This window comes from Dysidea avara, chromosome 13 (assembly GCF_963678975.1).
Source record: "Dysidea avara chromosome 13, odDysAvar1.4, whole genome shotgun sequence".
NCBI classification, from domain to species: domain Eukaryota; kingdom Metazoa; phylum Porifera; class Demospongiae; order Dictyoceratida; family Dysideidae; genus Dysidea; species Dysidea avara.
In genome coordinates, this window is record NC_089284.1 from 10,631,476 (window position 1) to 10,648,851 (window position 17,376).

Genomic DNA, 17,376 nt, shown 5'->3' on the forward strand with positions numbered 1-17,376 from the left:
GTAATTTTCCGTGCACTTCTAATGGAGATAACGCTTGTCAAGAAAAGGCGTGGCCTTAACGCGGTCGTGTTACACAAATAACGTAAGTCCGGTCCAGGCAAGTTCCAGTTTGTTAGTTGTTGCGAACAAGATGAACGACTCTGATTGTCTGCAGTTGGATAGCGACCTATCGCTAAAGGATTTGATGATGAACATTAGCGTCACGAATGAAGAAATTTGGGGCAAAGAAACTAGCGTATGGCTAGCCTTCTTCTACTTGTACATTGCAACATTTGTGATAGCCTTCTGTATACTCGTTGCACTGGCATTCTACGTAGTGACGCAGAGGAAAAAAGCAGAAAGATCCAGGCTGAAAAAAGTTAACACCTTCTATGCGATCAACACAATGTTAATAATTCTGGGTGTACTTCGCGTCGCTCATTTAATCTTCGACCCTTACTACGTGGAAGGATGGCTACATGAACGAGTACCACATATCATTCTCAGTATAATATTTTCGATGGGATTTCCATCATTAACTGCCAGCTATTTACTAGTGTTTATCACGTTGTGGATGAGCAGGAGGATCAAGGGGGCATTTACCTGCATTCAGAAACTATCAGTGCTAATCCCCCTCTGTGCATTCCAATTTGTTGTAACATTGCTAGTGGAACTGATTGCTCTCTCAAATCAGTATGAAATAATATACCTAATCATTGCATGTGATTTATTCTTTTGTCTGTGGGGTATTGTGATCTGTGTGTTGTTCCTTTTGGCTGGCCGCTTGCTGATAAAATCTATTGGAGTTGGAAATCGATCAAGTGTTTGTGTTGATGAAGAAAACAAAGTTGGTACAGATGTTCGACAGCGAAGATACACTGGAAGCAGACGATTTACATTTACCAAGCGACGGAGCAGTACGCTAAGCTACAAAAGAAAGGGCATAGAACACAGACAAAGAGCCATGATGAAGGTCACCATTGTAACTTTGGCATCAGCAATCCTTGGAATTCTCTACAGCCTTGTGTCAATAGTAAATGTGGCACTAGCCATTGCCTTGCTGTTTCAAGAGACCTGTGTCAATCAAGCAAGTGGAAATAGAGCAGTGTGGCTTTTCATGCAGTACTTTGCGAGAATAATAGAACTCTTACTGGGTTTCTTGCTTCTGTATTCTGTGGCTGACACCACCAAGCTAATGAAATATTTGTTTAAGAAGTGGAAAAAGTGCAAGCAGTCTGATGACAAAGATGGAGACACAGAAATAACCATGTCAGATTTAGACTCTGATGCTTCTCGCCTTAGAAATGGTCCAATATCAAATGGTTCGATGTCAAATTGTTCACTGAATAATACTGAACCACCGCAGTCACCACCACCAAACAGCCAACATCTTAACATCACTCAGCTACCATCAGTTACCGAGGAAACGCTTGATGAAAAATTTGAAGCACTCTTGGATAATGACAATCGCTGTTTAGAGAATAACAAAATTCCAGGAAAATTACTTACCCGAGTTTCTGATTCATTGCTGATTAATAAACATGATGGGATAAAGAACGGCAAACTGTTCCACACATCAATCTCAGATTCTAACATCACAGTGGATACTTGTGAAACTGCCTACCAACTACAGAACGACCAAACATGAGGATACATCAAGTTACTGTGAGTAAAAAATAATCAATAACTGAATATATAATTATACCCCTCTTTTAACTATGTATGTCAGTACCTCAAATTGTTATTACATGTATGTGAAGTGATTCAAGTGAAAATATAAGAAATTACATGTACTTGTCCATGTGTAAACGGTTACGTCAATGTGTCTTCGTTTCGTAAGTATTCCCCAGTATCAGCTTGGTGAAATACTACAATCGTACTAGGATCAGCACGACGACAATCTTGAGTAGATTTAGCAGTAGCTCCAAACCCCTATAGAATGTATACATCAACAAAATGGTTATGTCAACAATGGGGCACATCTTGTATGTCTCAAGACACATGTGGTAAACATAATAAAGGTCTACTATCCACTTACAGAAAGTCACACACATTGTTGTAAAAGTTCATTTGACACATTACATTAAAGATAGTATATAGAGGCTACACACACTTGATGGCAGGTGGGTCTAGACACATACTTTTTCAATAACAATAGTTTTGGTGACAGCACAATCAGCAGTCAGCCTACACAAGTATGCTGAGGTTGGAATACTTTATGACTGTCTAAAATAACCCATTGTGTACTTGGGATTGATAGGCATAATGAGCATTTGTCCATAGCTAACAAAGGAATTCTACACAACATCTACAATGTAACATGGTAGGGTTAATCTCTCGACCAAACCTTTCCCCAGGAGCTTGTTGAGACTATTCTCCTTTTAAAATATCTAATCTACATGCACTATATTATGTTATTTTACATAACTGGTAACCAGGACAACTTCACATTTACACACTGATATAAACAGACTGGTATGTTACACACTCAGCACCCTATAAAGTGCAATTACTACTAGTTGCTTAACTACACTGTGTCATGAATTTCACATGTGTAGTCATGTCTGTTATCCAATAATTGTACTTGAAAAAAATCAAAATAGGACGAAGGCATATTGACTCTAGTTCCAATTTTGATGGAAGTACCACGTATCTAAACTACACCCATTTACCAAGACATTTCCAAATCACATCACACAAGTTCTGGTTTCAATCACTTTACTGAATATAGAAAATGTTTTGAAGTACAAACTCCCATAGTGTCAGCACAGCAAGCAAAATACACAAAAGAAACCACATCCCCTTTCCTTCATATCAGTTTATATAACTCGCATACCTTACTATGACAGAGTATTTTACACAGCAAGCTAGGAGAACTCTTATTATTCTAGGCAGACATACAAAAGTTGACCAGCTGCATATACTGATGCACACACAGAGTGTATTGTTTCACTATCACAATCATATTTGTGCTTCGTGATTTCATTATAACACAACAGGCCCAATTTATCAAAAGCAGCTTAACCACAACTCCATTGTCTAGTTTAGAAAGCATGTTGTAACCAAGAGCATACAAATGCTAGTAGTGTCCTTTGCTGTGGGTAAAGTGAAGTGTCAATTAGCTCTTCATTTACAGCAATGATTTAATTGTGAAGCAGTAGCTGTGTGATGGCATTTGGTGTTCTTCTGTTGTGATGGCTTGAAATGACTCAACCAATGTAACCCATCTCTCCCTGTACCACATCAAAACACCAGAAATGTCACTTTCACAACTGATATGGGTTTGTGTATCAACAGTCACCAAGGGCAACTGAAGAATACTACAGTTACTACTGTGCAAATTTGCAAGCCAGACTAATATTTTTATCACCAACAACTAATGCACCTATCAATGTTAAGCCCCACCCCCCCCAGTACGGGTAGGGTGGGGATATAGTGGGGATTTGATCAAGTGGAAAGTCAAATTCCCCTACCTGGGGGTGAATTATCAAGTAAAATCCCCACCCTATGAGGTGGGGATAGGAAGGGGATTTGACAACCAACGTGTTGTAAAAACAGAAGCCACAGTGACAAAGGTACACGAGGTGCTGCGGTTTTATCACGTGTTCTCTCGCACTTCACGTATAAAACTACTGTAAAGGATCTATGCTACTATAGAGCGCTTGTTCAAATTCCCCACCCCTGGGGGCAAAATTTAAGTTCAAATCCCCTCCTAACGCCCCACATAGCCCGTACTGGGTGGGGTGGGGCTTGACATTGATAGGTGCATAAGTTCCAACATGACGCTAGGAGGGATTTACTACACACATAGCTGCAAAGAGTGGTCACATTTACACAACACACAAACACTGATCATGTGTTTTATACTTACATACAATACATGCTCTCAATTTATGTACACATGTGAACCTTCAGTACACAAACTACATACTCAATTGACTCATCAAACCAACATAAACTACACATTAAAAAATTAATCTATGAATCAAATTTTTGAATGTAGTTGTGTAGACATTGATGTTGTTACTGTTCTACTTCACATCACATCCCCTAACACAGAGGAATAACCCCAGCTGTTAGTATTATGTTACAACAATAGTCCTCTTTTATTATGGACTTTGTTACAATAAACAGAACATGTGTATGAATTTCAGAACCACCCCACCATATTCAAAGTCACCTCCTCTATGCATGGAGTGTAATGACAGATTCGAAATGATACCTATGTCAGACTTCGAAATAAATTATTATTTTTTTGGCTTCCAGCATGCATGATATCTGCAGTATGCTGAATTCCTGGAAATTAGTTTCCTATAATAGTCATTACATGTTATGTTTGCTATTGACCAGTATTGTAAAGTATGTCTCGCATATATAGTGGGTGAAGGACCAGGTGGGACTTCAGGTGCCTACGCCTTCGCCTGTGAGACACGGCATAGCCTCCTGAGAGTCACTAGTCCTGATTTGCCTACAGACACCTAGCACCTGAGTAGTGCATAGGCTTCCCAGTGTTGGTTCACTGGGTAGGCGTGATCACATTAGTGGTAGCCAAAAGCTTTGCTTTGCTTGCGCATGTGTGTGTGTATGTGTGTGTGTGTGTGAGTGAACAACACCAAAAACTATTCTCACATTGCTCCAGTCTATCCAGCTGTATATTGGGGACCTGGTGGCCGGGGAAGCAGCCCACCCAGCTGTAACATCAATGGGTACCTGGTGTTTATTAGGGAAGCAAATTCCCAACTGTCCTTGCCTTGCTTAGCAGTGTTGGGGTCATTGTGGAACTTCTGGTTCCACAACCTCTCTCCATGAGACCTTCTTTTATTAGCTTTGACCCAGGAGGATTAGCCTGCACAAGGCTCAAGCACCTGATGTACAGGTATCCCGCTGGGCAGCAATAGCTGTTTCTCACGGCTGACATAGGCTTTGCTTTGGCTTTAAGTGTGCGCATGTGTGTAAGTGTAGTATATACATAATAGTAGCTACAGACTTCATTTTGTGCACGTGTCAATTACATGCTACTATTACTATTATTTCAATAGACCAGCACTTACATGAACTCTGTTATCACAACATGTGAAAGTCACCAATGGAACACAATAGATCATTCTCAAAGAAAATAATTCAAAGAAAAGGTTTCTAGGAAAAAAATAATATTGCTTCAAATAACACAAATGATGTCCTATAAGATGTCAGGTAACAAAATCTCCTTTTTGGGTATACTTGTCTTCAACATGTCACTGAGATAGTACTACTGTAGTACCACAATAAAATCACTGTAAATTAGCCACCAGTGCTAGAGATTCTAAAAACAAGAGATTTGCAATTAGACTAGCCATTTTAATGACCCTGACAGCAGTACTAATGACTTAATACACACGATTGTTATTGTAAGAGAACGTGATGCAGAATATCTATCTATACTTGTAGTAAAAACAATTTACCCAGCAACATGCATTGTCATCTGTTGCTGACTAGCTACAAAATAGTCCCATACTGTAACTTTCTGACTAAACTTTAGCACGCAAATTGTTGATGGAAAAGTCTACACTAGCACATTGGATCAGTTTTGCTTGTCAGCTTGATAAATTTATATCAGCCATTGGAATGTTGGCACAAAAGTCCTACTGGTACACCTCATCTAACACACTACACCACACAAGACTACTAATATGGCAAAAAGCTATCATAATCAATACCAATCATAGTGCCAGGTCTACTGTTTCCAAGGCGATAGGGAAGTGTACCTTTTGTCCCAATTGATTGGGACCAGTTTAAGACAAAACAGGATGTAATGACAACTACCAAGAAGTGAGGAACCCAATGACATCAAATTCTATTAAGTGTAGGAACTCATAACTCTAGCAAAGAACAATCTCACCTGCACTTAAAACTAAATAGTGCACACTTATTCAGGAGCTCATATGTCAATTCTTGAAAGAAGGATGCTTATCAGCTCCTGGTCATACTAATGTGTTGACTGTACATTCTAAACATTCATTAAAGTGGCCAGTTTGGTCCAGTTGCAGCACCCTACAGAGAACAACACATGAAGTATGTTTGGAATCAGCAATTGTAGACAATGTGGTACAAGATCACAGGTGAATCTGGTTTGTGATACTCAATGTACTAAGTTGTTGCCTGTAGTTCAACAGCTTTGCACAAGAGAAAAGAAGAGACACAAAGAAAGGTAAAGGCGTACATTGCCGTATACACGCAAAACAGGTATGAATTGAGCCTGAGTGATATCCAATGGAGAAAATAAAGGTGGTATGCTTGAGTTGCTTTTGCAAAACTGGGAAGGCACGACTTCAACACGACAAGAGGTATAGTTTTTAAATACCAATATAGCACATAGAAATTTGACACAATAAAGACCATTGTTCTTAGTACTCCCCAACCTTTCCACTCACACGCGCAGTGTGTGCGTGTGCAGACACAGAAATTCAGGAAGCCGCACATGCTGAGCACACTCTTGAACTGCTATCTGAGCGCACATCAGGGCTTGATTTCATCCAATAAACACTACCACTGCGTGGAATTGCTACAATATTTTGCAATCAACAATGACAACTGCAAAGGGCTACGCACAACACTGAGCTATGTACTAGTGGTTCCACAATAAAACAAACTGCATATGTATGTACTACTACACACAGTACTGAAAGTTTTTAAATAAAGAATTTAACTGGGGAATCAGCAGAACTGCACCTCATGTACTGAAAGCTGTGTAGCTCACAAAGAAAAACTGAAACCTACATAGTGTCAACAAGAATTAAAAGTTTTTTCAGTGTTGGAAATTATACAGGTTGTAACCACTGCAGGCAAGCTGTAACAATTCCGTCACAACCACATACTGAAAGCAATATACCAAAACCATACTAAACAATTCAACACTGGCTAGTGTGATATTCCACAAAGAGAGCTTGAAGCAAGTACTCAACTGTACCAGTGATCACTCATAACAAGGTCACCAAACTTCTTTGCTTGAACAGTCCAGATATATGTATTGTTCTATGGTATGTAACATGCACCCAAGAAACGTGATTGGATGTATATATATATATATATATATATATATATATATATCACAAGTGTTTTCCTCAATAGTGGTTTCCTCAATGGAAGTGGCATATGGTAGGATACAAAATACAGTAAGGTAGAGAATTCATCACAATAATACCAGCTGTTGATGAACTATATCCACTCCCTTACACAGTAGGGGAGAAAGTACCTGTATTGACACTATAAGGAAATCTTAAATATGTGGCTACCTACCCATTTGATGGTACTAATGAATCACAAACAAACACTTATTACTGGTGCATGACCAGATGTTTTTAAGAACAGCAACAAACTCTAAACACACTACCTTATAAGGGAATGACACCAAATCCATCATATGATGATCACAAGGATAACAGTACCATGTGCCTGTCACACTGGGTCAACATGTCCTTACAATGTTTGCTCCTCAAACAGAATTAAAGGTTCACTGATTGAATGCATGTACCTATTAGTCACCTCCACGGAGAAAGAAGACGAAGGCTGCTCCTCTAGTGGAATACATTGACCTGTAGTAAGGTTCTAGCCTACTAATGAGGCAGTCACAGAGCAATGTGTCCATCACATCATACAACCATTTCATGATTACTGTGATTTTTGCAATTCTTTGCTATAATCATATCGGAGAATACCAGTAGTTGATACATGAACCACAATTACCCAGATTACAGTTGTATTAGCAGTGTGCATACATACATATGGTCGTGTGCAGCTTGTCAGTACAAGCAGTACCAGGGGCCAGTCCATAATCATTGCATGCTACTCCTGACAATGTCACAAGGTGCTCCCTAAAGTCTCCTCTCACAGTACCTTATGCTAATACAGTGAGGAAGAAGGACATGTGGTGCACACCACTTATTTAATTGCATATTGGTATTTCACACAATGATCTAAATAGCAAATGTTGGATTTTACTGGGGCTCAGTAGATAATTAGATACCGTATAGAAAAAATTAGCTAATAGCTCAGGCAGATGGGCAATTCAGCTACCCATGCAGTCATGCACATGCCTCGCCATGTGCGTTCCAGTCTTGATTATTGACTCAGTGAGCTAGTGCATGTTGTTTTGGTTATATCTAGCTAATTGCATAAGACCGCGTCGATTCGAATGAGAGGCATTGAACTTCGTCCGTATAGACATCGCAGATTCGTCGCCAACGCTGTCAAGTTAAAATTGACTGGGAAAAGTAATGTGATACATTCGCCAAAATACTATTTGCCAATTTCTGTCAATGATCAATTCGCTAAAATTTCTCCCGCCAAAATTTTCCGTTATATTGTATTGTTTCACTAACACTTAAAGGCTACTGTATGTACTTTGTCCTGTAAGATACTTAAAGATTTTTGGCAGACTATCAAAAAATGTGTTGTTTTGTATGGCTGGAGCTCTTTCAAAACAAAGTATGTTTCCTTGAAGCATGGTTGCATTCAGACACACATGAATACCAAATGGTATCATATGCAACTAAATACATGGCACACAATGCATGTCCAAACAGCATAGCAGGTGATACCATCATATTAACATTTCCCTGTATGAATCCCACCTCCTCAGACTATGAACAAAACATTATATTCCAGTACAAACAGCTGTTAGACTTTCCTGGTTTGGTGTCATGTTTGGACTCATGAAAATAGAAAATACAACTCACGTAGGTATTTGATAAAAGACCAGATTCCTCAACAGTGGGCACGGCACTTTAACTGTGAAAACATTGTGAACTGGGAGGCTTTAAGACCAAAACTGAAGTCATTTCTTATTTACACCACAACATACTGTATGCAATATAGCACTGGATTTGTAAGGGACGACAGGTGTGACCACCTTGCAACAACTTTCAACAATGAGGTCATGAAAACTCAGCAAAGAATTGAACTACTGTATGCAACAGCCATAAAGACAGCAGTATATATGCACTGGGTCATGGTAGAGTTGAAGCCTAACAATGATTACTTCTGACACAAAACATCACAATTATGATAATGCCCCTTGACCCCTAGGCCACTAGTGGAGAGGCATACACATGGTACCTACCTTGCTAAGCCAAACATGTAACTAAGAGATCATTTGCACTGTTGGGCTGAAAGAAAATACACATCTTCTTGCTGCAGTTTCATGAGGCACAACCCAATTTTGTGGTATACACAAATGTTTATCCGTGAAATAAGGATTCACCAGGATACACCATAAAGAGCACTGTAGGTGATCCTTGAAATGAGATCCACTAGGCTGTGGCCATCTATGAAATTTACAACCATGGAAGATCTGCAACAAATACATTTCACGTCCTACACACTGTCATACGATAGTGTTTTGTTTGGTACAATATAATAACTCCCACCTACCCCCAGAGCTGGTCAAGCATATATAAAGTGTCCAATGAATGTTGATACATTATCAGAGTTATGTACAAGGATAGATATACAACTTTGCATTACTGAACTACGGTAAATTAGAATTTGCTGTCAAAAAGTTTCACCAATGGCATCAACGAAATTAAAACAACAAATTATTTTTCACAGTTATAGCTCAATTTATTAATTGTTGGCACCATCCCATGAAGGAATTTACATACATGTAGTTGGGAAATCTGCTATAGACTTGTGAGTTAGTTGTAGTAGGTGTTGATGTAGTTGCTATCTCTTTCAAACATAATGAATACTGTTGTGTATCTACTGAACTTATAGTTATAATTGTAATTGTGATTTCTACTTGATTTGTAATTATCAACATGGTATTTATATCTGATTGTAATCGATGATCATGAGTGTGTGTACGCATGCGTGTTGTTGTATCATGGAACTTGTACATGTATGGCGTGCTTTGTTTGTTGATTTAAGATCCTTCCTGATCGTGTCTAGAAACATAATACTGGCGACGAGGACGGGATATAACAAAGATTAATGGCTTCTTTTGGGAAAATTGACATATTCCAGCCGGAATCTGAGGAGTTCTCGGCGTATCTAGAACGAGTAGAACTTTATTTCGAAGCAAACGGGATCAAAGAAGATAAACAAGTACCAGTTTTTCTTAGTCTGTTGGGAGCGAAGACGTACAGTCTTTTAAGGACGCTTGTTGCACCGGAGTCTCCAAGGAGCAAATCGTTTAAGACGCTAGCAGACTTGTTAAAAGATCATTACGAACCCAAGCCCTTGGTGATCGCCGAGAGATTTACGTTTCACAGAAGAAACCAACGTCGCGAAGAATCTGTCATGCAATACTTAGCGGAGCTTAGAAGATTGGCCACTCATTGCAAATTTAAGGATCATCTTGACGAAGCGTTGCGTGACCGCTTCGTCTGTGGTTTGATCAGCGAGACCATTCAGAAACGACTATTGACGGAAGATAACCTTGATCTCAAACGTGCACTGGAGCTAGCACAAGGAATGGAAGCAGCTCACAGAAATGCACAAGTGCTTCAGGACAACAGCGAAACTACTGAATTAACAGTAGCACACAGTGGTAGCAGGGGACCCAATACAGTTGCTCAGATGCAAGGAGAGGAGGAAATTGATCGGGTCAGCAGGTACCCCAGGACACAAGGAGCCAGTAACACAGGGAGGAGTTGCTATAGATGTGGTAGAAGTGATCACCTGGCACACAATTGTGTCCACAAAGACTCAGTTTGTCATCACTGTAAGAAAGTTGGACATTTAGCAAGAGTATGTCGAAGCCAACCACAAAGTAAAGTGCCAGTAACCAAGAACCATTGGGTGGAACAAACTACAAGTAAACCGGAAGAAGATGTCACAGACCTTGAAGAAGATGTGATATTTAACCTAACCTCAAGGACGACACCACCCTACCAAGTAGTAGTGGAAATCAATGGGCAACTGATCCCCATGGAGATTGATACTGGAGCAGCGGTGTCAGTGATGTCTCAAGAAAGTTGGGAGGCCAGATTTGCAGAGTTAACCCTGGAGCAACCTTCACTGTGTCTCCGTACCTATACGGCAGAGAAAATGGCAGTTTTGGGAGAGACGTCGGTAGTGGTGAGGTATGGTAAATATAAGGGTACACATAAATTGTATGTTGTAGAGGGCACGGGTCCTACCTTACTAGGCCGAGACTGGTTGCGTTCCATACCTCTAGATTGGGCTAATATCAAGTCAGTATCGGGAATTGATTCCAATGTAGATAGGTTAATGGGAAAGTACCCTGAGGTTTTTCAAGAGGGGTTGGGCACATTGAAACACTTCAAGGCCACACTTCACTTGCTACCAGGTACCACTCCCCGCTTTTGTCGCCCTCGTCCCCTTCCTTTTGCAATTAGAGAGCAGGTAGAGGGGGAACTGGACCGTCTAGTTGAGCAAGGAATCCTGCAGAAGGTCGATTATAGTGATTGGGCAGCCCCAATTGTGCCAGTGCCAAAGAGCGATGGGGCAGTACGCATTTGTGGCGACTATAAAGTAACCATCAACCCCTCGCTGCAGGTGGACAAGTATCCCTTGCCCAGGCCTAATGACTTATTTACATGCCTAACGGGGGGTAAGGTGTTTACCAAGCTTGACTTGACAGCCGCTTATCAACAAATGTTGTTGGATGAAACATCTAGTAAATTAGTAACCATCAATACCACTAAGGGTCTTTTTAGATACACGCGGCTTCCTTTTGGTGTAGCCTCGGCACCGGCAGTATTCCAAAAGACAATGGAAACCATCTTACAGGGTATGCCACAAGTTATTTGTTATTTAGATGACATTTTAGTTACTGGTCGTACAGAATCCGAGCACACTAAGAACTTAGAAGAGGTGTTGTGCCGATTGCAAGAGCATGGAGTCCGACTAAAGAGAGAGAAATGTTGTTTTTACAAAACTTCTGTGGAGTATTTAGGACATAGCATTGATGCTAAGGGGGTGCACACTACCAAGAGTAAGGTTAAGGCTATTCAGGAAGCACCTATACCTAGAAATGTACAAGAACTTCGCTCTTTTCTAGGGTTGTTGAATTACTATGCTAAATTTATTCCGAACCTGGCATCACTGTTGCGACCGCTGCATGTTCTTCTACAGGCAAAACAACCGTGGAGATGGACTAAGGATTGTACCACTACATTTAACAAGGCCAAGAACCGTCTGGTAGTGGCACCAGTGTTAGTGCATTACGACCCTGACCTGCCGCTGTGCCTAGCTGGGGATGCTTCTGCTTATGGTGTTGGGGCTGTATTGTCCCATGTCTTCCCAGATGGCTCAGAGCATCCCATTGCTTTTGCGTCACGCACCCTCACTTCCAGTGAGCGTAATTACGCTCAAGTAGAGAAGGAAGCCCTCTCCCTTATATTTGGGGTAAAGAAGTTCCATCAATATGTTTATGGCAGGGAGTTTACTCTGGTGACTGACCACAAGCCGCTTACCACCATACTGGGGCCCAAAGACTCTATTCCATCTCTGGCTGCTGCTCGGTTGCAACGCTGGGCATTATTACTAGCCGGGTACTCTTACAAACTCAAATTTAAGCCTACCAGTACACATGGCAATGCTGATGGCCTTTCAAGGCTACCGTTCAACGATTCTACTGCCGTGGGCTACTTACCAGATGCTGCAAACTTTAATATTGCACAAATTGATGCGTTGCCAGTGACATCCGCAGAGTTGGAAGTTGCTACACGAAAGGATGTTGTTCTCAGCAAAGTCTTGTATTACACTAGGACGAGGTGGCCAAATACCATTAAGGAGCCTTTCAAACCTTACTGGAATCGACGCTTGGAGTTGTCTATTGAAGGTAACACACTCTTGTGTGGGGTACGTGTAGTTGTACCACTAGCGCTTCGTCAGCGGATTATGGAGGATCTTCATCAAGGCCACCAAGGTGTAGTGCGCATGAAGGCACTGGCTCGAAGCCACTTTTGGTGGCCAGGAGTAGATAAGGACATTGAGGAGCTAGTGAAGAGTTGCTCTGCTTGTCAGTCAGTGAAGCATGCGCCTGTTAAGGCACCATTGCATCCTTGGGCTTGGCCCACAGTTCCATGGGATAGGGTACATGTAGATTTTGCTGGCCCTTTTGCCGGTAAGATGTTTTTATTAGTAGTGGATGCGCATTCTAAGTGGCCAGAAGTGTGCATTATGTCCACTACTACCGCTACCAAAACTGTTAATGTCCTTCGAGAAATCTTTGCTAGATATGGCTTACCGCAACAACTTGTTTCAGACAATGGCCCCCAATTTGTAGCCGAAGAATTTTCCTTGTTTTTGAAGTTAAATGGTGTCAAACATATCCGGTGTGCTCCATACCACCCTGCCTCCAATGGTGCTGTTGAGAGAATGGTCCAAACCATGAAACAATCTCTCAAGGCAGGGTTGAGTCAGGGAGTTCCAGTTGAGCAAGGTTTGATGAAGTTTTTGTTACAGTATCGTATTACCCCACATGCTGTTACTGGTGCATCGCCTAGTTCCTTATTTTTGGGCCGTACTATACGCACGCGTCTTGATCTTCTCCACCCTAATATAGGCTCAAGGGTGCAAGCTAAGCAACTACACCGGAAAGCTACTGTAGATACTCACCGGCGGTTACGCCAGTTTGCTGCTGGGCAGCATATTATGACACGAGATTTCTACAATGGGGCAAGGTGGATACCAGGTACCGTAGTAGACCAGACAGGGCCAGTATCCTATAGAGTTCGGGTCCAAGGGGGGAGGGTATGGCGTAGGCATGTAGACCACTTGTTAGAAGCCAGTGGTGAAGGTGTTCACCGAGACCACTTACAACAGAATGCTGACAGTGAATTGGATGTCATGCCTGACAGTGAATTGGATGTCATGCCTGGGAATAACTCTGCCTTACGGCCTCCCACTACTGGACAATCTGACACTGCAGCTCAAGCTGATGAACAGTCTGAACCTGTTGCTGATGCAGACTCGCAAGGTCACGAGGTCACAGATGCTGGAACTGAGTCAACAGAGTCTCCCAGATGTCCCACAAGACAGAGAAGACCTCCACCACGCTTCAAAGATTATGTTGACAGTCAAGGGGTGCATCAGATTTAGTGGGGGGGAGATGTTGTGTATCTACTGAACTTATAGTTATAATTGTAATTGTGATTTCTACTTGATTTGTAATTATCAACATGGTATTTATATCTGATTGTAATCGATGATCATGAGTGTGTGTACGCATGCGTGTTGTTGTATCATGGAACTTGTACATGTATGGCGTGCTTTGTTTGTTGATTTAAGATCCTTCCTGATCGTGTCTAGAAACATAATAAATACAACCTTTGCTTTGAGATCATTTAATTTCTGCTCATTACACAATGTTTTAACTATTGCTACAAAATTTTTCATCATTCTACAATACGATGAAAATGTTGCGTCAAATTTTAAGAGATAGGGTTGCATTTTAACAACCCATCAACATGTAAACAAGTTGGGTTTGCACCGCCACATATTAGGTAGCTAGTCTTATCCACCCGCAAGCTTGACATGTAACATCCATAACTGCAGTACTAAAAATGATGATGGGGAAAGGATGTCAAAGAATGTTTATGTGGCCGTACTGAACTGTGTGCACTAGATGCATGCATAGATACAGCACATATCAACAGTCCTCTTTTGCTGAGCTTGCTGTCCTCTGGTAAGCCTTTCTGTGCTGCTGATAGACTACTCTCTCTGCATTGTTGCAGTGCAGCTTCTCATTTCTGTTCATTCATGTTTTCATGTCTGAGTCTCTCCTAGCCAAACCTACAGTGTTTGAATTAATTATGATATTGCTGCACTACCTATTTTTGTTCTACAAACCTTGCTTGCCTTTCTTCCTCAATTTCTCTTTCTGTCTGAGTCCCCTTTCTTGTGCACTTTCAATGTTGCTCGCCATGTAATGCAACATGCCATGTGCTGGGCCAGGTAGAACAAACCCTTCTGTAAATTTTCAAAAATGTGACCATGGTTAAATCTACCACTGAGTGCGGAACTTTCCATGTTTGTTGCATAAACTTTCAGGAATACAACGTTCATACCATGGTTGAATACCTGCCAGTGTGAGACTCATTCCAACTACACACACATACCACTAATTGCTCTAAAGTAGCATCCACTGTACCCTAGAACACGAGTGTAGCCATCAATTATTTTCCTTTATACTTTCAGTTTTTCACTGTTAACAGCAGATTAGTAAAACACAACAAGTCTAATGTTTCTGGCAAAGATAAGATAGACTTGACCCTGTTAAAGATCATCAACAGTCACACGAAGTATTACAATAGCCAGTCAGGATGCTGGACCTCAGCAGCATGGTTACACTTCCACATGACTGCAGTATATGGCAAAAAAGCCATAATCTACCCCACAAGCTATTCAAGCAAATAAATTCCCTAACATTGAACAGTGAATTAAGTTTTGACAGCTGACAGGTATATATATGTGTGTGATTGAATTACAGTATTTACAAATCTAATTATGTAGCTGAATTAATAATAGCAATAGCATGAATGGTTGATTAATTACCTATTTAGTTAGAATGGGATAATATTAATTGCATGGGAGCCTGGTTTTTAGAAGAAGCATAGCATCAATTTGTTTTCCCATTATGTCATTGGAACACTAGTCATCACACAATAACAACTGTATCATGGATTTTACTCCTGAACTGAACTACTAGTACACTGATCAACCTTACAAGTTAAGGGCTCAATACGAAAAATGTCAGAACAGCAGATTTGTAGTCCCAACAGTTATGGTGATTTCAGCTCTGTAGCATATACAGTGGAACCTGTCTTAGCGGCCACCTGTATAGAAAGGCCACCTCTTTAAAAAGACCAGCTTTATATTCCCTTAGTGAGAAGTTTATATGCTAATTTACCTGTCTAAAGCAGCCACCCGCCTATTAAGGCCAAGAAATCTTGGCCCAAAGGTGACCGGCTTAGACAGTTTCCACTGTATTTGACTATTTTTTTAAATTATATGAAGCAGTAAAAGTGTGTGATGAGCTTCATACAGTAGACCCAGCCCTTATGATGAACTCATAGCAACAGTAATTGTACCGAGGTATAAAATCACAGAGAGAACAATATGCAGACATGCAGTGTAGCTGTTGACATAAGATCACAACTCTTGCCCCCTTTATGCCACAAGTGAAGTAACCAGTTTATGCTGTAAAGTTATTACCATATGTACCTGTATACTAAATGGATGCATATTTTTGCTAATAGTCCATCAATTTTAGGATTTTGTGAGGTCTCTTTTTTTTTACCCACAGGCTAGCATAGAGTATATCTTTTTTGAGGGCGTAAACACTTTTCAAAGCAACTGTATATGTGTACAGTAACTATTCATATGTTTTGTGTTGAATATGTGAATTATTTCTAATCCCAGATCTCATCATGTTTCTAAATCCATCTTGTGGAGTACGTATTTCATAAGTCATGAATTACAATATACTTCGGTAATTACTTTGCTATGCATTGCTAAGGAAACATGACTCTAACAAACCACAAATTACACATAGAATTATCTGTTTTATAGTGTGTCTATTGCGTTTCTCATGTGAATTATTTAGAGAAAGCTTCCAGGCTACCCTTCATTTTTGTTTGTATAAGCATGGGACACGCCCCTTTCTCTTCAAAGGAATTTGCTTTTTCTGGTATCCCACAAAGCCTATTATGCTGTCTTTCAGTTGTATTATGCCCATATAGCCCATTAGGAAAGTTGTTCACAATGTGTTCTTTAATCCATTTAAACGAAATAACGGCTTCAGCATAAAACTTCTTGAAAGTGTTTGCAAGGCCTTCATTTCACATATGCAGGCTGCTTTTACCATACAAAATAGTTCATGTGGGTGAAATGACACACGCGCCTTTTCAACTACAGTAGCCAGGCACACGCCCCCAGTAATTTTATGTATCAAGTATTGAACTGGCACCATACGACAAACAGTGGCAGATATGCTGCACTCGTCATGCAGTGCAGTTTGCAGCATCAACTTTCACATTACATATCAGTGTCCTAATGTATTTCTGGTAAACTTCACCACTGCAGCAACCACTGTTAACCAGAAGTATGCTAGTGCTACCCAACAACTACAATCCTTTAACAAGTGTATTGGATAGGGAGTAGACAACACTTTCAAAGATACAATCTACAGCACTTCCACAAGGGAATAAACTGATTCAAATAGGACAAACAAAGTTTCCTTTTGGCTTCCAGAAGCCCAAATGACATCTTACCACAATCACCACCATCAATGATGAAGGGTCATTTTTTTACAGGATACTCTTAATTGCTTATCAACAATGTTACCATTGAAAGCTGTACACAATGACATGTGTATTTTGTAAGTGCATGAGCTAAATGAAGTGAAGGCGGCAAGCACATCAATAGGGATTATTGTATTTATAAAGAAAT

The 17,376-nt window shown here is 40.5% G+C and overlaps 2 protein-coding genes across 2 annotated transcripts in view; one reads left to right on the plus strand and one right to left on the minus strand.

Moving 5' to 3' along the window:
* Positions 1–1,778, plus strand: LOC136243447 (uncharacterized). Its single transcript, XM_066034951.1, has one exon. It carries the CDS (start codon positions 131–133, stop codon positions 1,625–1,627), a length of 1,497 nt encoding a protein of 498 aa, XP_065891023.1. The 5' UTR covers positions 1–130; the 3' UTR covers positions 1,628–1,778.
* LOC136243454 (60S ribosome subunit biogenesis protein NIP7 homolog) overlaps positions 1,705–17,376 on the minus strand; it is a 26,280-nt gene continuing 10,608 nt past the window's right edge. The window contains exon 5 of the mRNA XM_066034959.1: positions 1,705–1,911. Coding sequence (XP_065891031.1) covers positions 1,792–1,911 — 120 coding nt within the window. The 3' untranslated portion in view covers positions 1,705–1,791. The remainder of the gene's footprint in view (positions 1,912–17,376) is intronic.

What these genes read in the sequence shown, in the direction of transcription:
- LOC136243447 (XM_066034951.1), top strand. Translation starts at nt 131, where the DNA reads ATGAACGACTCTGATTGTCTGCAGTTGGATAGCGACCTATCGCTAAAG.